Source organism: Notolepis coatsorum (assembly GCF_963971535.1).
Source record: "Notolepis coatsorum genome assembly, chromosome: 13".
In the NCBI taxonomy this organism is placed as follows: Eukaryota; Metazoa; Chordata; class Actinopteri; order Aulopiformes; family Paralepididae; genus Notolepis; species Notolepis coatsorum.
Genome location: NC_140177.1, coordinates 27469946 through 27490281, shown reverse-complemented (window position 1 = coordinate 27490281; position 20336 = coordinate 27469946). Strand labels below are relative to the sequence as shown.

General features: G+C 44.5%; 1 protein-coding gene across 2 annotated transcripts in view; it reads right to left on the bottom strand.

Annotated features, from left to right (window-relative positions):
* ak5 (adenylate kinase 5) overlaps positions 1 to 20336 on the bottom strand; it is a 310275-nt gene that overhangs the window by 267474 nt on the left and 22465 nt on the right. For both annotated transcript variants that reach the window (XM_084326901.1, XM_084326902.1), the window contains exon 5: positions 14909 to 15022. In XM_084326901.1, the coding sequence (XP_084183027.1) occupies positions 14909 to 15022 (114 nt within the window). The remainder of the gene's footprint in view (positions 1 to 14908; positions 15023 to 20336) is intronic.

Below are 20336 nucleotides of genomic sequence, written 5' to 3'. Positions count from 1 at the left end.
CTGTGCGCTACCCAGCGTCCGAATGACGTGACTCAGACGTTCAAATCAAAATGGCCTGATTTACTGGAGGAGGAAAGGGGCTGAGCTGAATCAGAGTAATCCGCCAATATGGTATTTAGACACTAAAACACATTGATACGAACTCCTATTACTATAATACAATGCTAGGGACTGAAAAATGACATTTATAGTACATGTCACCTTTAATGCAGATTTCTGAATGGGTCAATATGGGTAAATAAGCTGAAACGAAATGAATCCAAAACAAAATGTCTAATTATTTGTTCAAAGCATGCTCAGAGAGAGAAACACAGATTAAATATTTATTTGCAGGGTGCAGATATTGAACAAGTTAAGGAGGCCAGATTGCTCAGAGTTATAATAGATGAAACACTCTCTTGGCCAACTCACATTAACAATATTGTAAAACAAATTAGCAGAAGTATTTCAATTATTAGACGGAATGCCTATTTTTTAACTGACACAGCTACCAAGCAAGTCATACAATCGCTAGTTTTGTCACATCTGGACTACTGTCCAGCAATCTGGTCAAATGCATCTAAACAAGACTTAAATAAAATACAGCTTACTCAAAATAGAGCTGCAAGACTTGCATTGCATAGCTCAATTAGAAACAGTGTTGGAAAAAATGCACAAGGAACTGTCATGGATGAGAGTCAATGAGAGACTAGTGTGTAGTCTTATTTTGTTTATGAGAAATATTTATACTTTACATAAACCTGTGTGCCTCTTTTCGCAGCTGGTGCTTACTAGTGATGGTCATGGCTATGGCACTAGACAAGCCTTGAGGGGTCGGAACTGAAGCCTTAAAGAAAACTGTAATGTACAGGGCAATGTCCTACTGGAATAGACTTCCACAGTATTTGGTTTCAATTACCAGTAAGGTGGGATTCAAGAGGAGACTAAGAGGGGCTGTAATGCAGAAAGAGATTGATTTTGGTTGGGTCTAATCTGTGTCTAATGAATGGGTTCTTGTGTTGCGTTATGTGTTTATTTGGAATGTCTTTGTCTAGTGGTTATGAGGAGTATTAGTGTATGGAATGTCGTGCTGTTTTTGAGCACATTTTAGTTTTCTCGATGTCTCCGTTTGTTGTTTTATTGATATTTGTTGTTTTATTGATATTTGATTTGTTCTATATGTTTGTATATTTGTTATTGTTCTATATTTGTTTGTATGATTTTGATTTGTTTAATGTTCTATATTTGTTTGTATGTTTTATTGGTGTTTTATTGATATTTGTTTTGTTTTTATGTTGTTTTATTGATTATTCTTGTTTGATTTTTATATGTTTGTATCCAGACCCCAGGAAGAATAGTCGCTGCTGAGGCAGTGACTAATGGGGATCTGAAATAAAGAAATAAAGAAATAAAGGTATCCTAACTGGCATGATATACGGCATTATCGATTATGTGTAGTCCGTGCACCTTCCTTGAGTCTCACCTTTTCAGCCATGCCTAATTATATGCAGTTTTAGGGCAAAACCATGCAGTGATTTAACTTGCATTATTATTATTATTATTATTATTATTATTATTATTATTATTATTATTATTATTATTATTATTATTATTATTATTATTATTATTATTATTATTATTATTATATTGTTGCCTTTTTTGCATATTGTGGTACCTAAACGTTAATGTTTTGGGACTGTCATGGGGCTATCTATCCCATGCTCTATAAGTAGGGATAGTTGTGTCTGGTTAATGGATTAACGTCTGAATTGTAGATAGTTGTTTATGGTTACTGGATTAACATCTGAATTGCAGATAGTTGTTTATGGTTACTGGATTAACATCTGAATTGTAGATAGTTGTTTATGGTTACTGGATTAACATCTGAATTGTGGATAGTAGTTAATGGAGGTTGTTACGAAGGATCAGATTAAACCGAATATATATATTTACTAATTGATATATATTGCATAATATTTGTATATCGTTTGATATCCCTTGTGTATTCCTTGTACATATACACGGAATATCCCTTTACCTAGTACAGACCATAATATTTTGTTCTCCTATTGGACAGCGGTCCCTTAGGCGCCACTGCCATACCCCCAAGGTCTAGTTCAAAGTCACCGCCAAAGACTTGCCTGGACATGAACGGCTCTGCGCAAGAATACGAGACAGGAATAAGGCTGGTACTAGTTTGTTCACCTAACGTATAAATACGGCGCAGGTGAATACAGAAGTTAAGTTACCCAATAAGTTGAAGCCTCACCCACGATACAACGTGCGGTGAAGTATGGCCTGTTTGGCCCCAAATAGAGCATTGAGACCGCGTGCGAATTAATAACTGAAGTATCAGAGTTTAACGCTGTACCGTCGAGTTCGACCTATTCTATTAATTCAGTAATAGTCTATTTATGTATAGTGTATCGTGCGGCTACCGTTCTACAGTGACCAGCATCACCAACGTTTCCTCGTACCAGCTAGTGTGCTTATCCAGGCTGGGCAGCTTACCCTGGCGCCTTCACCCGAGGAGCCCTAGACGAGGACCGTGTGGACATGTACACTGGATAACCTACCCGACGACTACATAGCCCTTTTCGGCTGGATTATATTTGCTTTGGTCCTGTAACTGATGGAGCGGAGAATCGTCTACACCCACAATTGTGTGGGATTTACCCTGTGAGGAGCAACGTCGAGCCCGCCTCTAAGAAGCCTGAGGCTGGCTAGCTTTCTTCCATGCGGAGCTGCATGCCGGAGAACAGCTGTTATTCGTCTGCGGATCAAGAGATTATTGCACCGTCTCCTGTACTTGGAGTCTCCCTATTCTTCGTTGACCCAGACTCTACTACCGACAAATCATCTCCCCTTGCTGGCCTACAACCGGAGGGACCCTACCAGTATCTCCCGCTGCCTTACTAGTGTACCATAGATATAATTCCTAAGATACAGGTGGTATTCATTATCTCCTGCGTAATATGATAATGGACTTACGTTATTGATTTACTCACGCACATTCTTTCGCCTTATAAGCGCGACCCTACGTAAAGTATTGTTATATACTATCATTGCTGCTAATAAATATTATTATAACCCAGTTTTGTGTGGAACCGTGTCATTGTGGGAAGTGTTCATCTGATATACCTGTGTACTGTATGGCCAGTAGTAATGTACATAAGACAGTAGTGGTTTAATGATACCATACTTATATAATACAGTCAGGGAATTGTACCCCTCAGTTACAGAGGTTAATGGATTTACATCTTAATTTCACTTATATATTCGTACTGGCGAATGGCGTCTCGCTCTTTCGCCATATTGAGATATACCTCATCTCCAGTACCTACTCAGTTCAGAGTTCAGAGTTTTTATTTGCCACATGGAATAATACAATCATAGTTTCTTCATTAAAAAATCATAAATAGCCATTCCATGGACAAAAGGAGCAGGAAGAAGAATAAATCTTATAATTACCTGCCCCTTATTCCTAAACTAACATGTATTTTCTTAATGGTCGGCGTATAACCTTATTTACACAAATAATCATTTATACCATTATAAAAGAAACACAATCCACAGTTAAACAAGAAACATTTAAATAATAATAATAATGATAAAGAATAAAGAAGAAAAGAAAGAGAAGAGAAAAAAAGATCTCACTATTCAGATCACATTTTGATTTTCATACTGACTAAATATATTTTTTTTTATAAATTTTTTTGAATTGATAAACACTGTTACATCCCTTAAGCTCGCTATGGAGAGAATTCCATAACTTTACACCAATAACTGAAGGACACATCTGTTTAAGTGTGGTACGTGCAAACTGATGTTTAAAATTGTATTTTCTCCTACTAAACTCACGTTCTAAATGAAAAAGATTTTGTAGTTTTTCTGGCAGTGTATTATTTATTTCTACTGTACTTCATTAACGAAACAAATGCACCCATGCACCTGACCAGGCCCCGCCCCAGTGTCCTCCTATAAGACACCAGGCATGGTCACACTCGCCCTTCCTCTTTTTTCGTTTTCCATCATGGACGTGCATTGCATCCCATGAACTAGCTGTTATGAAATGCAGAGAGAAATTGAACAATGTTGGGTTTTCGCTGGAGATTTGCCAGCCCCTGGAATCTTCTCGGCTTGTTCCAATGGCGGGTCGGGCCTGTCCTGGGGTTTCCTCGTCTTCTGACAGCGGATCGAGGGACGTCGCGCGATGTTTAGCTGTCGGGCTAACTCGCGCTCAGGTAGGCCCTGTGCCATCAGGCATTAATGTTGGCGTTAGTAATACTGCTTGTTGTCCTGTGAGACAACCGAGTTGTGTATTGGCGCAAGGGGCAGGATATCTGGGTAAACGTGACTCTGAGTTGGACGTTTTCCCGGCTATTCTGGAGCGCGCTGCTAATGCTAATGCTGTAATACTGGGTCACTGTTCCGTTGTTCCCCCGCTGTGGGATGTCACCGCTTTTCCCTCCTCTTAACCGGTTCATTGATGGTCAGTCGGTAGCTAATGTGGGGGGTTTTGCTGAGACTTATTTACCCTTTTTATGGGTAAATGGGCTGACAACAGGGTGCAAGGCAGGTAACATCGATCCTTTGCCCTGGCAGGGTTGAACGGTGTCCACCCGGAAGCCGACGCTTGAGAGCAAGTCGGCCCGGCAGGTGGCAGTATGGACTGATGATGTTTATACCGCCACAGGATGGAATTTAGCTGCGGCCAGTGTCATGGCTCAGCTGACTGTTTTTCTGTCCACATTGGTGTCGGGTAGTGGGGCTGCAGGGCCAGCCGATGCTGAAAACATTGTGCATGTTTTTGGGGTTATAGAAATCTTGAATCAGTCGCAAGCTATAACCGCAGGGAGGATCAGGATGCTATCAACTCTTATTAATAGGCATCTCTGGTTGGAGCAGTCTTCCCTTGGGGAGGAGGAAAGGTTTCTTCTCCTTAAGGCTCCTCTTTCCGCGGAAGGACTTTTTTGTCGTTCTGCGGAAACGCAGGCGGTATTTGACCTGGGCCCCACACCGCCTCACACCATGCAGCCAGAGGTGAGAGCACGGCCTCGTCAGTGACTATGGCGAGGCCCTCGACCAGCGGCCATGTTTCCCCCGCCTGAGGTACCCTGGGCTCTACGTCAACAGGTGTCCACAAGGCCGATAGCCTTGGCGGCCGAGGGATCGGCTACATTGGATGAGCACGCCCTAAAAAAACGTCGCCGTCCTGCTGTGTGCAGCCCGCTCTCCGATCACTCCCTCCCCCAACACCAGCGGAATAGGGGCTCTGATTTGTTTCCTTTGGCTGCGGGCCGCGGGTCTTCAATGAAGCGCAAGCGGCCCCACGTTTCGCTTCTCATGGGGACAGGGGCTGACACCCAGTTGATGGCTGAGACTGGGTCTGTCCATGAGAATGTTGTGCTGTCACATGGTTCCCTCGTCACACGTTCTGCGTCTGCGATTGGTGAGCCTGGTGTTATGTCTGTCACCTTCAAAGGTTGTCAGCAGGGGGACTCGAGGCCTCTTCAGGCTCAGCTCAGGTTTCCCCGACCTCGCCTTCGCCAGGCCGGGTATCACGTTAGTGCCTCCCACTCCGGAGAGCCCGGCAATGGTCTGGCAGGCGCGTGTGATTTGGGTGGTAGTAATATCACTGCAGGGCTACGGTGTGTAGGAACCCATGGGGGCCTCACACCTTGCATGTCCAGCTGCAGAATAGCTCCTCAGCGGTCCATGCTGGAGGGGTGTTCAGTGGGGGAGCTCTTGTCACCTGGTATGATGTCAGCTTCTCCCGTATCAAACCGGCCTTTTCTGTCGGGGTCCCCCCTTGGGTGCGATTGCCTCGTGGGTTGTATCAGGGACCGATGTCCCCACTCCACGAAATGCCCTGTCCGCACGGTTAGCGGGTCCAGGGTTGGCTACGCACAGCGGGTTACCGGGCCGCCTATCGACAGTTCCTAGCGGGCCAGCGCCAAATGGCGGCGGGTGCGCTTTGGGAGTATCATCACATATGGCTACAGCAGTGCCATATGTCGAAGTGGATGGAGAGAACGTTGAGGCGGGGGCTTGTCTTGCAATTCGCACAACCCCACCCTCGTTTTCAGGTTTGGTGCAGACCCTGTTGTCAGGGTCGGCAGCAGTGACAGCTCTGGCCGACGAGATCCAATCTCTGTTGGCGAAGCAAGCCGTAGTCGTGGTCCCACGGGAGGACGCGGTGTGTGGCGTCTACTCCCGGTATTTTCTGGTGCCCAAAAAAACGGGAGGTGTCAGACCTATACTGGATCTGTCCGCGTTCAATCGTCTGATTGTGGCGAGACGGTTCAGAATGTTGACCATCAAACACCTGTTAAACGCTGTCAGGGTGGGGGACTGGTTCACTTCCATAGACCTGAAGGATGCGTATTTTCACATCCCGATTTTCCCTCCTCACAGGAAATAACTACGCTTCCTGTTTCAGGCCGTGGCGTACGAATACCAGAGGTTTCCGTTCGGCTACTCTCTGGCCCCCTGCACATTCACCAAGTGCGTAGAGATCTACGTCGTCAGGGGATACGAATATTTTTCTATCTCGACAACATTCTGCTCCTCAGCCGGTCGGAGGAGGTCGCCAGGTCTCATACCAAGCTGGTGGTGGAATTCCTCACCAAGCTGGGTTTTGCTGTGAACTGGAAGAAGAGTACGCCTCTTCCCAGTCAACAGGTGGAGTACTTGGGCTTGGTTCTAAGCTCAAGGCCCATGAGGGCAACCCTCTCGGAGCGGCGGCGAGTGACTATCCTCGACGCGCTCAGGGGTCTCCGTACTGGCGGGACGGTTATGGCACTGTATGTGATGCGCCTGCTCGGTATGATGGCATCTGCTCACTCAGTGGTCCCTCTTGGCCTCCTCTTCATGAGGAGGATACAGAGGTGGTTTTCCAGTCTGAAAATAGCCCCGTGAGAGGCAAGTGGAAACGTTTGAAGGTTCCCTTGTCGATACGGGGGGATCTCGCCTACTGGAGGAGGCCTGGTACCCTCACCAGCGGGGTCCCCATGGGCGGCAGGCGGTCACACGTCACGGTCTTCACCGACGCCTCCCTCACGGGATGGGGGGGGACATGTCGGACCAACGCAGTGGGGGGCAGCTGGACGGTCCATGCTGCCCGGTCTGCTATGCACATCAATGTGTTGGAATTGAAGGCGGTCCTCCTGGTCCTCAAGCGGCTCGGCCACTTGGTGGTGGGCGAGCACGTGTTGGTCAGGACGGACAGCACGACGGCAGCGGCGTATATCAACAGACAGGGTGGAGTATGCTCCATCCATCTGCACCGGGCGGTGTTCGAGCTCTGGCTGTGGGCGTCTCGCAATCTGCGCAGCCTGAGGGCGCTCCACGTCCCTGGCAGGGAGAATGTGGGCGCAGATGTGATGTCGCGGGGCAGTCTTCATCACGGCGAGTGGGGACTACGTCCAGACATAGTCAGGCAGGTCTGGGACCGCTTCGGGGAAGCCTCGGTGGATCTGTTTGCGAGCAAACAGTCTCACCAGTGCCCCTTGTGGTTCTCGGTCAGTCGGGGGGACAATCCTCCCTTGGGGGTGGATGCCTTCTCGATGTATCCATGGCCGCCCGGGATTCTGTACGCTTTTCCCCCCATACATCTGATAGGTCAGTTGTTGGAGCGGGTACGTCGGGAGCGCAGGACCTTGATCCTGATCGCGCCGGACCGGGGCGCAGCTTTGTGGTTCCCGGTCCTGATCCAGCTCTTGGTAGCCCCGCCGTGGCCTGTTCCTTGGTCATCACGGGCCCTCTCTCAGGCGCACAGGTCTCTGTGGCAGTTCCCTGTGCTGGGCCAGCCGCTGATGGTTTGGCTGTTGAGAGGGTGAGTCTGGAGGGGATGGACCCTTCTGTGGTCAACACCATCCGGAACACGCATGCTCCCTCCACTATCGCGGTCTACGCAGGTAGGTGGCGTATTTTCCAAGAGTGGTGTAGAGTGGGGGGCTTGGACCCTGTGTCCTGCCCCCTGGACGCTGTCCTTTCCTTCCTTCAGTCTATTTTGGATAAACTGTCGGCTTCGACGGTGAGGGTATATGCCGCGGCTATATCCTCTTGTCATGTGGGGTTTGAGGGCGTTACGTTGTTCAGCCACCCTCTTGTGAAGCATTTCCTGCTTGGCGCTCGGTGCCTTAAGCCGGTGAAGCGTTCTCTGTCTCCAAGTTGGGACCTCCAACTGGTCCTCGGCCAGTTGTCTGAGGCAGGGGTTCCCAAACTTTTCAGACCGCAACCCAAAAATAACGGGGTCAGAGAGCCGCGACCCCCACTATTATAAGAGGTCAAACATTTTTTTTTTTTCTTTTTTTAATAAATCGAAATGAAACATGCACACATTCAAACGCACACACACTAATAAGCATTGGAGGCTTTTAACCAGGGCCGGACTGGGGAAATCATTCAGGCCAGGAAATATAGTGCAAAATATAGCCCCAGTCAGGCCACTTTTTAATCAGGGGGTCCCCCACCAGGAAATGTATTGTTACAAAGACTTCATTTCCTGCATTCTGGTGCAGGCATTTTTTTTAATTTGTACCCTTTAAATGACAGTGTTTGTGATGGCATCACAAATTATTGTTAAAAAACAGGCTAGCATATGTATGATTAGCAACAACACTGATTTTGATGGATTTTCAGTTTTTTTGTAATGTCAGATTGAAAATAATACAATCTTTTATTCAACTTCAGCCCTGATCATAACACCACATATTAATTTTATAATTCTAACCCTTTAAATGCCAGTGTGTGTGATGGCATATATTTGCAATATATCAAATGCAAAGTAGATTTTTCTGGGGGGATTATTACAGGCTAGCATGTGTCAATGATTAGCAACAACAGTTTTTTGTAAGGGTCCCGCCTCCACCAATCACATGCGGCTCCTTTTGTGTGTGTGTGTGTGAAAGCAAGAGAGAGAGAGAGAGAGAGAGAGAGAGAGAGAGAGAGAGATAGTTCTCCAACTTGTGTGAGTTGCAGTGATCTCCTGGTTGTTCCCCACCTAGGTTATCTCTAACTATTGTGCTGCTGCAACTAGAAACACTGTCCTGGCCTGCTTCTAAGTTCAGTGGCCTGACTGCAAAAAAAAAAGAAAAGAAAAAAGATTTATTTTTTTATTTATTTTTTTTAATCATCATCTGGCTGAGCATCTCGCTCTTAGGGCCCTTTCTCACTCACGCTATTCGTTTCTATTTCGTTCCGTTCTGCCCGTACCGAGATCTGATTCGAACTCCCCCCCCCCCCTCTCCCCCCTCTAGTTTGTGTACACACTTCAGTCTGGGTGCGCTCTGGGTTTTGTTTACGGTTTGCGTTTGAGCTTGTAAGCTTGCCGTAGTCGATGATGTCACGCTCGAAATGTAAACACAGGAAGTCTTAACACGGAGACTGGAGAATGAATGTTGATATAAAGAAACAAATAACTAATAAATATGAAGTTATATTTGAACCTCTGTTGAGCCTTGTCAATACAACCCACTCCCCTTTTCTCACGAATGGAACTCTGTTGTAGAGTCCGCTTTTGATAGTTTTGCAGGGTTAACAATAACGCTAAGCTAACGGCTAACGCTAACGTTACTACATGCAACATACTAGCTCGCATCGATTATATTGAATGTCATTGATCTACTGGTCGACCGAAAATGTAAACGGGAATGTCTTAACACGACTGCGGACTCTGGATGTTGATATAAAATGAACAAATTGCCAATAAATATGAAGTTATATTTGAACCTCTGTTGTCAAGCCGTGTCAATATAACCCACCCCATTTTATCACGAATGGGTGGTGTTGTAGAGTCCGCTTTTGAGCGTTTTGAGCGATCTACTGGTCGACCATGGCCGACTGGTTGGGCACCACTGGTCTAATAGAAATAAATGCATTCGAACAATGTAGACATAGCAATGGCAAACAAAATGTATGACGTTATGTCAGCACCAGGCGCCACGCCCGTGAAAAGGTACAAGCTCGCAAAGCCACACCCCCCGTTCTCCCGGGACCGACCCCGAGACCACCTCTGCCAGCTGGTCCCGTTCAGCGGGGGGTAAAACGATTCAGCCGCGTTTCGCACCCCAAAAGGGGTGAGTGAGAACACTGCCCCCCGTGCTCCGGGACGGTGATTCGATACAAAAGGCTGAGTGTGAAAGCCCCCTTAGTGCGCCCTGAGGTCCCTTGGTGGGGTTTTTCTAGATGGAAAACTTTTTTCCCGAGGAAGGGCGAGTGTGACAATGCCTGGTGTCTTATAGGAGGACACTGGGGCGGGGCCTGGTCAGGTGCATGGGTGCATTTGTTTTCGTTAATGAAGTACAGTAGGTACTGGAGATGAGTTATATCTCAATATGGCGAAAGAGCGAGACGCTCAGCCAGTACTCATATAACTAGGTTATATACATAACCTTTCGTTATTACTCCTAACAGGGTCTATTTGATTCATGGTCCCCACATGTGGTCATGCTAGCCAAACATTAGTTTACAACTTTCTCATTGTTTGTATCTTGCATAGTATGCTTGCTAAGCTCATGTAGATTCCTTAATGACAAACACATGTTATGAGTAAACATTTTTGTGTTTATTGAAAATGTGTTATAAGTGCGATGGCTGTCTGAGGGGATATGAAAACTCCTGTTCCATTAGCCTAATTGTAACAATATATTAGCGACAATTTTATCAGATTTATATAAATAAAATTTAATATGTAGCCTTTTTTCAGGATTCAGCTTTTCCTTAAAATATAGGAAACATCAAATAAACATAATTTGGAGCTCTTATCTTTTTGTCATATGCAGACATATTTAATATTGAATATGACCAGAACAAATGATGATCAATAAATGTACAGTTTTTTGGTGTGGTGCAAAAAAAAAGTCAGCTGCCATATTTTGCCCCCCTTCGATGTATTCGCTTGTAGCCCAGGCTGTGGAGGTGCTACAGACATGCTCAATGGCCAGCTCAATGGCCTGTTTGCGTGTAGTCTTTTACCAACACACTTGCAGTTTTCCGCAATCTGATTGGCCAGTGACGTTTCTCTCAGAGCCAATCGCGTGACGCCTTGTTCTATCACTGTTTAAAAAAATAAAAATAAAATGTTTTAATCTTTCCCCCCTCCTTTGTCCGATTTTTCTCCCATCCCACTGTTAGTCGTTATGCCAATTCCCAACCCCCTTCCTGGTTGTTGCGCACTTTCCCCTACTGTTGGTCCGAGAGGCCGGAGACTGTCACATGCTTTCCTCCGACGCATGTGCAGCCAGCCGGCAGCCAGCCTGGCCGCGCAGATTCTCACCGGGAGAGTGTAACGTGTGGAAGGTCGCACTACCTCTCTCCAGATCCTACCCTTGCTGAGCAGGCGCCCCGACCGAACTGTAGGGGTCGCTGTCCACAACGCCCAGGACCCACCCACGGCTCCCCTCCCCCTAACTCAGCCAAACGAGTTAGTATAGCGATCAGCCCGAGCCAAGGCAATGCTGACTCTCCGGGAGTCGAGACCGCAGCCTCTTGCATTAGTGACGAGCACAATCTCCGCTACGCCACCTGACCGCCCCTTCTATCACTGGTTAAGCTTGGCGACTCTTTCGAAGTTGGTTAAGGTTAGAGCAGGGCGATAGACCACCAGCCCTGATTCCAAACTCTAACCTTAACCAACTTCGAAAGAGTCGCCAAGCTTAACCAGTGATAGAACTAGGCGTTAGCTAGCTAGCCAGGCTGTTAGAGGCAGAAATAGGCGTAACGCGATTGGCTCTGAGAAAAACGTCACTGGCCAATCAGATCACGGAACCCGAACTCGGAACTGCAAGTGTGTTGGTAAAAGACTACACGCGGCCTGTTTAGGTGCCAGAGTCTCCCGAACACGGAGAGATCAACCCTGAGTCGATCAGACATTCCTAGATCAAGCTATGGTTACTTATCCGCACCTGGTGGTAGAGAGGCTGTCTGGTAATCAGTAGGTTCCCGGTTCGATTCCGGCTCCTCCCGGGCGGTGTGTCGAAGTGTCCTTGAGCAAGACACTTAAACCCTACCTGCTACCAATGAGCAGGTTGGCACCTCGCATGGTCGCCTCTGCCGTCGGTGTGTGATCGTGTGAGTGAATGGGTCAACGTGTTGTTAAGCGCTTTGGATAAAATATATATAAATTGTATAAACAAACTTAAATGCAGTACCATTTTCCAAAGCTACAGTACCTGCTCACAGAGTCCTAATCAAAAAGCTGATGAATGTGATTATGAGCAAGTCTCCACAATCTGCCGCTGGCACATGGTTGAATGACTGTATAAAAGGGAGTTTTCCATTAACCCCGGCTTCAGGAATAACAAGGTTGCCAAGCACTGAACAAACAACATTGCTTGAGTGTTGCGGATGCTGGAAGTTGAGCGACACAACGAGATGGAAAACAGCTCAGCATTCAATACCATAGTCCCCTCCAAACTCATAGCCAAGCTCAGGGAACTGGGCTTGAACTATGACCTCTGCCAGTGGGTCTTGGACTTCCTGACGGGTAGACCCCAGGTGGTGAGAGCAGGCAACTGCACCTCCTCATCCATCACCCTCAACATAGGGGCCCCCCAGGGCTGTGTTCTGAGTCCCCTCCTCTACTCGCTGTACACACACGACTGTGGGGCACAGCGGAACAACAACACAATCATCAAATTTGCTGACGACACAGTAGTGGTGGGCCTGATCTCTGCCAACGATGAGAGGGCCTACCTGGAAGAGGTAGAGAATCTGGCGCGGTGGTGTCAGGAGAACTGCCTCTCCCTGAGCGTCAGCAAAACAAAAGAGATGATTGTGGACTTTAGGAGGTCGGGGGTCAGGGACTACAGCCCCCTCAGCATCGACGGGGCACCGGTCGAGAGAGTGAACAGTTTTAAGTACCTCGGAGTCCACATATCCAAGGACTTGACATGGACCACACACATTGACAGTGTAGTCAAGAAGGCACGGCAACGCCTCTACTTCCTTAGGCGCCTAAGGAAGTTCAAAGTGAGTCAGAAGAGAACTTCTACTCATGCACAATAGAGAGCATCCTGACTGGCAATATCACCTCCTGGTTTGGGAATAAAAAAGCATTTCATATAAAAGTATTCTGTATTTTTGTATAACAACTAATAAAGAAACTTGAACTTGAACAATCCTTTTACAGATGAATAGCTGATGAGCCATTTGATGTAGAGTGGAGAACGAGGCCTTGCAGGCCAGTGGGGATTCGGGTCAGAACAGACAGGGTTGGGAAGCGACACGCTCAGAATGCAATCTCCTACAAAACGTGTGCGGTTCAGCGGTTTATTGCAATTCAGAGACGATGGTTTTATGCAATCGACATCATAACCTGCGACCAGTATCAAGCATGATGTTAAATTGTGTGCAGTGATGTTTATGATAATCTCACGGTAGGGAAGCCATTTCCCTTCAAAGTTCAAACGTACTTTGGAGTTATCCAACAAGTGCTCCAAGTGAACAATAAATTACGTAAAGGTGCTATAGATAAACATTTTATGTAGAGTATTCTTTAAAAAAAACGTTAGAAAGGTGTAGAATAAAAGTATTACTTTCCTCCCCGAAGAAGATATTGATTCATGCAATTATCATAAAAAAATGTGCGGATCCAAAATGAATCACTGTGAGGGCTGCGGGTGTTTGGGTCACTAGCAAATAATAGGGACTCTTAAGTTATTCATATAATGCATAACCACTAAACTGCTTAAGCAGACATATGGAGAAGGGGGTAAATAAACAAAAAACAACATTTACAGGTGGAAGCCTCAGATTGAGTAGATAACAAAATAAATCAAGTCCAAAAAACAACACTCAATAAAGAGGTATTGTAGAAAAAACTAAATAAGCCACAAAGGCACCTCCTAATAACAGAGTTTATATAAAGAACTTAAATAACAATAAACCTCCACTAAGGAAGTTTATGTGCAGTAGTGGACTAATGACAGTTCTAAAGAAACAAAATAATTAATATAAGAAAGCCTGACCGGAAGGATAGCCAATACAAAAGGAAATGAGAAAGCAGCTAACCCTGCGAGATTCAAACCTAAATAGACTCAGCTACCATAGGCACAGCTGCACTGAATCAGGTGCAATCAAGCTCACACACCTGCCCTACCACGAGGCAATTAACCACAGAGTCCAGTGATTGACAGCTGTCCCTCACTGAATGTTATAACACCTTTAAGAAATACAGAGGGAACGGTTTGCAAACAGCTGATTTACATAATTACATAATTGGGCTGTGACAGGTGCCACCATGTCTGTAGGGGGGGGTCATCAAAAACAAACTGGCTATTCTCGGTCCTCACTCCACAATGGTGGAATGAACTTCCCACCACAGTTAGGACAGCTGACATTTAGCACTTAGGACATTATACATTTTACATTTTGTCATTTGGCTGATGCTAAATTTTAGCATCAGCCAAATGACAAAATGTAAAATGTATCTGGTCACGTTTCCACTTCTCCTGATCGCGGTCGGAAACATTCTATTCGACTCTTCTACAGAATTTACTCTCAATATCAAACCCCGCCCTCTCTTCTTGATCCTCCAATCACAACCGTTGCTCCCCTTGGAATTGTCTAGGCTGGTAAAGATATGCCTCCTAAAGTGTACAAGAAGTACAGGCTACAGGCTTTCCGGTTTCGACAAAACAATTATAGAAACGTGTGAAGTGCACAATATTTCCTCGTTCAAGCCACTGCAACGGCTTTGCTTGAAGAATTTACTACATGACCGGGACGTTCTAGCTTGTTTGCCGACAGGATTCGGGAAAAGTTTGGTCCATTCGGAGGCAGCTTCCAGGGGAAGTACATACACCGGAAATTCTACCCCATACACACTTTCGGCAGTAGTTCTTTACCAGGCTTTATCTCACGGAGGAGATAAAACTGGGAACGAGGTTAGGAATTGTCAAACGAGCCCGGGGGCAACACTCACCTGGTCCTCGAAAGACAGGGCCTGTCCAACGTCGCGAGGGAACCCGTCTATGACGATCCCGTTGGCGTCCGGGAACTTCATGATCTTCTGCTTGATCTCTGCGATGGTGGTCTCCTGGAAAAAAACGAAAGTACCAAAAATACCATAATCACTCGTGGAAGAATTCCTTTTGGTTGCCCCAAACAATAGCTTAGTTCACACATAGGTGAGAGGCCAGGGGCTACAACCCCCACCCCTCTCTCTCCACTTAAGCTCATCGTCTCCTAGCGGGCCACGAGGAGAGCACTCCTCTCAGCCAAAGCTCATTTAACCTACATGTACTTTGTATTAATTGTTTTTACTACTAAACCTATTTTGATCAGAAGATCTGTCTACGATATAATTGATAAATCATAATCACACACCCTATGGGACTCAGTGTACATAGTCATATTCACTGAAAGATACAAAAGTCAATAAAGTGGCTGCATTGTTATTACTATGTCTAGAATGAATAAAAATAATAAAATGTAAAGCACACTGCAGAATTCTGTGTTATGCTACATATTTTTGCCTAATATAGTATCACTTACTTCCTCATGGCTTTGCGCGGTCAGAATGTACGAGTGTATTTCACGAGGGAGAAACGCATTAGCGGCGCGATATACAGTAGGTGAGCAACAACTCTGATCAAAAAATAACTGCTCTGACTGTGATCGTGCTCAATAGTAACTAACACAGAAACATAATTGTCCTCTTGCTGGCAGAGTGTTCTGTTTGCTAACGCCGGCTGGTACACCAGACAGAGCTCGGCTGTGATTGACAATCCACCTATGGGAGGGAGCTTTTTTGTACCTAGAAGCCATGGGTGTAAAAAGTTACCAAAGATTATACTTAAGTAAAAGTATGGGTACCGTCTCAAAATCGTACTCAAGTAAAAGTCAGAGGATCTGGGTAAAAACACACTTGAGTAAAAGTAAAAAAGTTTCTACTTTTAAATGTACTTAAGTACTAAAAAGTTTAAGTAAAAACTCTATTCTTCTGATAGCAGGTGTTTAATCAAATATCCCCGCTTTCTAGTCTTGCACAAGGACCAATCAGCATGGGTATGGGCGGGTTCATTTTCCATTGATGGGGATTTGATTGGCTGTTTTTAAATAAAATTAATAACGTTAACGTTAGTTCGGCCAGAGAAACAAAATATACTAATTAAAATGGTTGGACCTGCAAGATTTGTACTTTGTACTTTATAGGTCTGCATTTTAAATGTAAGGAGTAAGTATGTATTTTTTCTCTGAAATGTAATTGAAGTATACAAATGTAATAATACTCAAGTAAAGTACAAATCCCCAAAAACAGTACTTAAGTATTGTAAAAAAAAAAGTACAATTACTCAAGTACTTTACACCCCTGCTAGAAGCTAAGCTAAGAAAAGCCCTTTTGGCAACAGCCCTGTTCACTTGATGTCCATTTTCTGTCATCCCAGCAGTGGTGGAAGAAGTACACAGTTCCTTAAAAGAAGAAATACCCAGATAAAATAGTAGGCTACTCTAAAAGTAAAAGTCCTCCGTTAAAAATTCTACTTAAGTAAAAGTAGATAAGTATTTGATTTTGCATGTACTTACGTATCAAAAGTAAGAGTGTGCATTCTACATATATTCTACAATATTCCCTAAATTCCCTCCACTGAAATGTGGAGTAAAAGTACAAAGTTCCCTAGAATCAAAATACTCAAGTAAATTCCAAGTACCTCTAAATATTGTGCTTAAGTACAGTACTTGAGTAAAAATACTTTCCAACACAGTCATCAAAACGCTGCCCCTTGGAGAGAATCATCCCACTAAGACTACAATACAACACCCTACATCATAAAAAAGATGAACAACCACATGGAGCCATGAATAGCTCCCAGCTTTAGGACTGCCAAGAACCATAAACTGACTGCCTGCTTTCCAAAAACAAGCCTTTATGTTAGCGTAGTCCCCTGGGCTGCGGACTAAAACCAGACTCAACCTCAACCCTGGCAGAGAGAAGCATTCTGAACACAGACTCAACCTCAACCCTGGCAGAGGGAAACATTCTTTCTGCACGTCGAGATTGAGAGCTCGGTTGCTTCGGATGAATTGAATTGGAGTTTTTAGTACCCATTTGTTTCAAAGCCAAATTACACTGTGTTTTGTTTTGACAAGGGAGCTCTCTCTGAAAGGAGGGTTGAACAGCTGGTCTACAGCACTGTCCGAGGGAAAAGTAAGTCTTAATCCACTATAAAATTAAATAAGATCAGATAAAAATCAAATGAGATAAGATGTTCCTTTATGAATCCCCATTGGGGAAATTCAGGGGTAATCTATGAAAATCTGTGTGTCTGAGACATCAGCTGGAGGGATTCATCACATCACCGCACCGTGGACTGACATGTGATGAAGGCCTGGAGGGTCCGGGAGGGTTTCTGTGCCAGACTTATTTAATATATTTTATTTTCAGTTTTTATAGTTTCACAAATACACATCAAGACAAATCACAAACACAAAAAGAAATTTAAAATAAATAAATAAAACACAAACAGTATGTTGCCAGGCATGTCACATCAATGAACAAACATACACCATGCCATATGTACACTAATAACGCAAGGGGCTGATTTACTGACATATATATATATATATATATATATTTTTTTTTTACAAAAAATACAGGGGAGGACATTGAGAAGCACTTATGTTCTAGCTAAGCATTCCAAAAAGGGACCCCATATCATATTAAATTTGTTCAAGGTCTCGGACCTACTGTGATGGATGCTTTCCAGCTGCAGAGAGGAGACCATCTCAGTGAGCCATCTTTTAAAGCATGGAGACAATGTATATTTCCATTATTTTAGGACTTGACTTCATTAAAACAAACTACTACCACAGCCAACGAGACGCTTGAATAGATCTGTCCCAATACAACACAAACAGCATGGGAGTACATGAAACATGAAATTAGGAAGGTCAAATTAGTAAACTTATCAAATCTGTTGCCCCATGTCCTTCCTCCAGTCAGAGACTAAACTTAAAGGAACACACCAACATTACCGACTTCTCCAGAGTCAGACAAATGGTAAATGGCTGCTTTTTTATATAGCGCTTTTATCCAAAGCGCTTTACAATTTTTTCTCACATTTTACCCATTCACTCACACATTCAAACACCGACGGCGGAGGCAACCATGCAAGGTGTCAACCTGCTCATCGGGAGCAATTAGGGGTTAAGTGTCTTGCTCAAGGACACATGGACACGCTGCCCGGGAGGAGCGCGTCTATGCCAAATACAACGCAGTTCGGTTTCCGGGTTCCTCTGATTGGCCACTAAGCCCACGTGACCATGCCTAGCACGCCCCCCTTATCGCCCGCTGCCGCGCTGTGAAGCGGAAGAGCCAGCGAGGCGGTGGTTTCAGCAGCAGCGGCCGTCTTCTTCCGAGGCGGCTCGTTCTTATTAATCCCTAATGTCATGTATATGTTGTGTATGTCATAAATGTCGATATGAATTGAAAATGGGGGACCCTGATGTAAACAAGACGAAAGTCTTTCTCTGGTCTGCATCCCCTTAACAATTGTGTGTATTGCGCCGTACTGTATTGTACCCATTCTGCAATCTGTTAAATAAAGTTTTCATTCATTCATTCATTTCTCCCCCACTACTCCCAAAAGTAACACTAAATAGATAAAGTACAACAACGCCAGACTCAAGAAACTGTGTTCCCTTTGGCGCAATACACACAATTGTTAAGGGGATGCAGACCAGAGAAAGACGTTTGTCTTGTTTACATCAGGGTCCCCCATTTTCAATTCATATCGACATTTATGACATACACAACATACATGACAGCTTTGGCTGTTTGTACGATGAAACAAAGAACTTCTAAGATATACATTAACTTGGATTTCAGTGATATTCAGCGGTTATGTCAGTGTTCTTAAAAGCTTGTAGTTGTGCATGTCATAAAAAAACAAACTTGCATAATTTGGGTATTTCTGAATGTTTTGGCATATGAGTCTATATAGGATGCATTTTTGTGTAATTGTTTGATCATAATACAGGACTAAGGAACATGGTAATTTTTTATTTCAAATTATATATATAGGACTATGTATAAAGAAACCATTTCTTCTTTCAGAAAGGCTGATATAAAGCTAATGTTTTGTGTAATTGTTATACTCATTGAGGACCATTACATTTGTAGTATTAATCGTAGAATCATATCATATCAGTACCTATCAGTAGAAAGACTTTCGTCTTGTTTACATCAGGGTCCCCCATTTTCAATTCATATCGACATTTATGACATACACAACATATACGCGACATTAGGGATTAATAAGAACGAGCCGCCTCGGAAGAAGACGGCCGCTGCTGCTGAAACCACCGCCTCGCGTCGCCTCGCTGGCTCTTCCGCTTCACAGCGCGGCAGCGGGCAATAAGGGGGGCGTGCAGCGGGCGGTCACGTGGGCTTAGTGGCCAATCAGAGGAACCCGGAAACCGAACTGCGTTGTATTTGGCATAGACGCGGGAGGAGCGGGAATAGAACCGGGAACCTCCGGATTGTCAGACGACTGCTCTACCTCCTGAGCCACTGGGTCTGTATGCCCTATCAGTTATATTATACATTACAATAAATATGGTCAATAACACTAGAATCTAAATATATACTAAAGTAAGTAAAGTATACAGTAAACACAGGTGCAGTATACATTAGGTGTATTTATGAAGTTATTTTCCTCGGTCTGAGAGGCTGAGTGGGGTTTAGTTGACCGGATGGTGAAGCCTGATCGGGTGGTTCCACCAGCTGCACTCCATCTGGGTCCAGCAGCATCGTGTTGGAGAGTCGAGACAGTGTTGTTTCTTGTCTTATACAACGTTGTCGAATGTTCTCCAGTGGGGAGCATTCGACAAACCTGTTCCACCCCTTAGGGTCGGTACCGACCCCAAAATGACATTATGGTTATAGATCAATATTTTGAGTGTTGCATATTTTTGGCGATTTTTTTTATCAAACGTTTTCAAGTATTAACATCACTAACATGTCACAAAAGCATGTAGAATGTATATTATCATCAAGACGTTAGTTTAGTAATAGGTTAAAAGTGCCATTAGATAGTTTTAAGTTTTCGATTTTCGATCGTCTATCCAAGCCGGAAACGGAAATGGACATTTTGAACCATGGTAATTGTAGTCTTTTTGCTGCCATTTTTCCGAACTACACTTCCTGTCACATACTGTGGGGGTTCAAAGTTCAGCGTTCTGAATAAATCATATCAATAACTGTTATGATTCGCGATAATAAGCCACAAAAGGTAAAATTTTTGACAAATATTGAAACGCAGTTAGTTTCTCCTCCCTATTGTTATCATGTAGGAACAATTAGATCTGAAATTAGTTTCAAAACGGTTGCACTGTGGGTAAAATAAAAA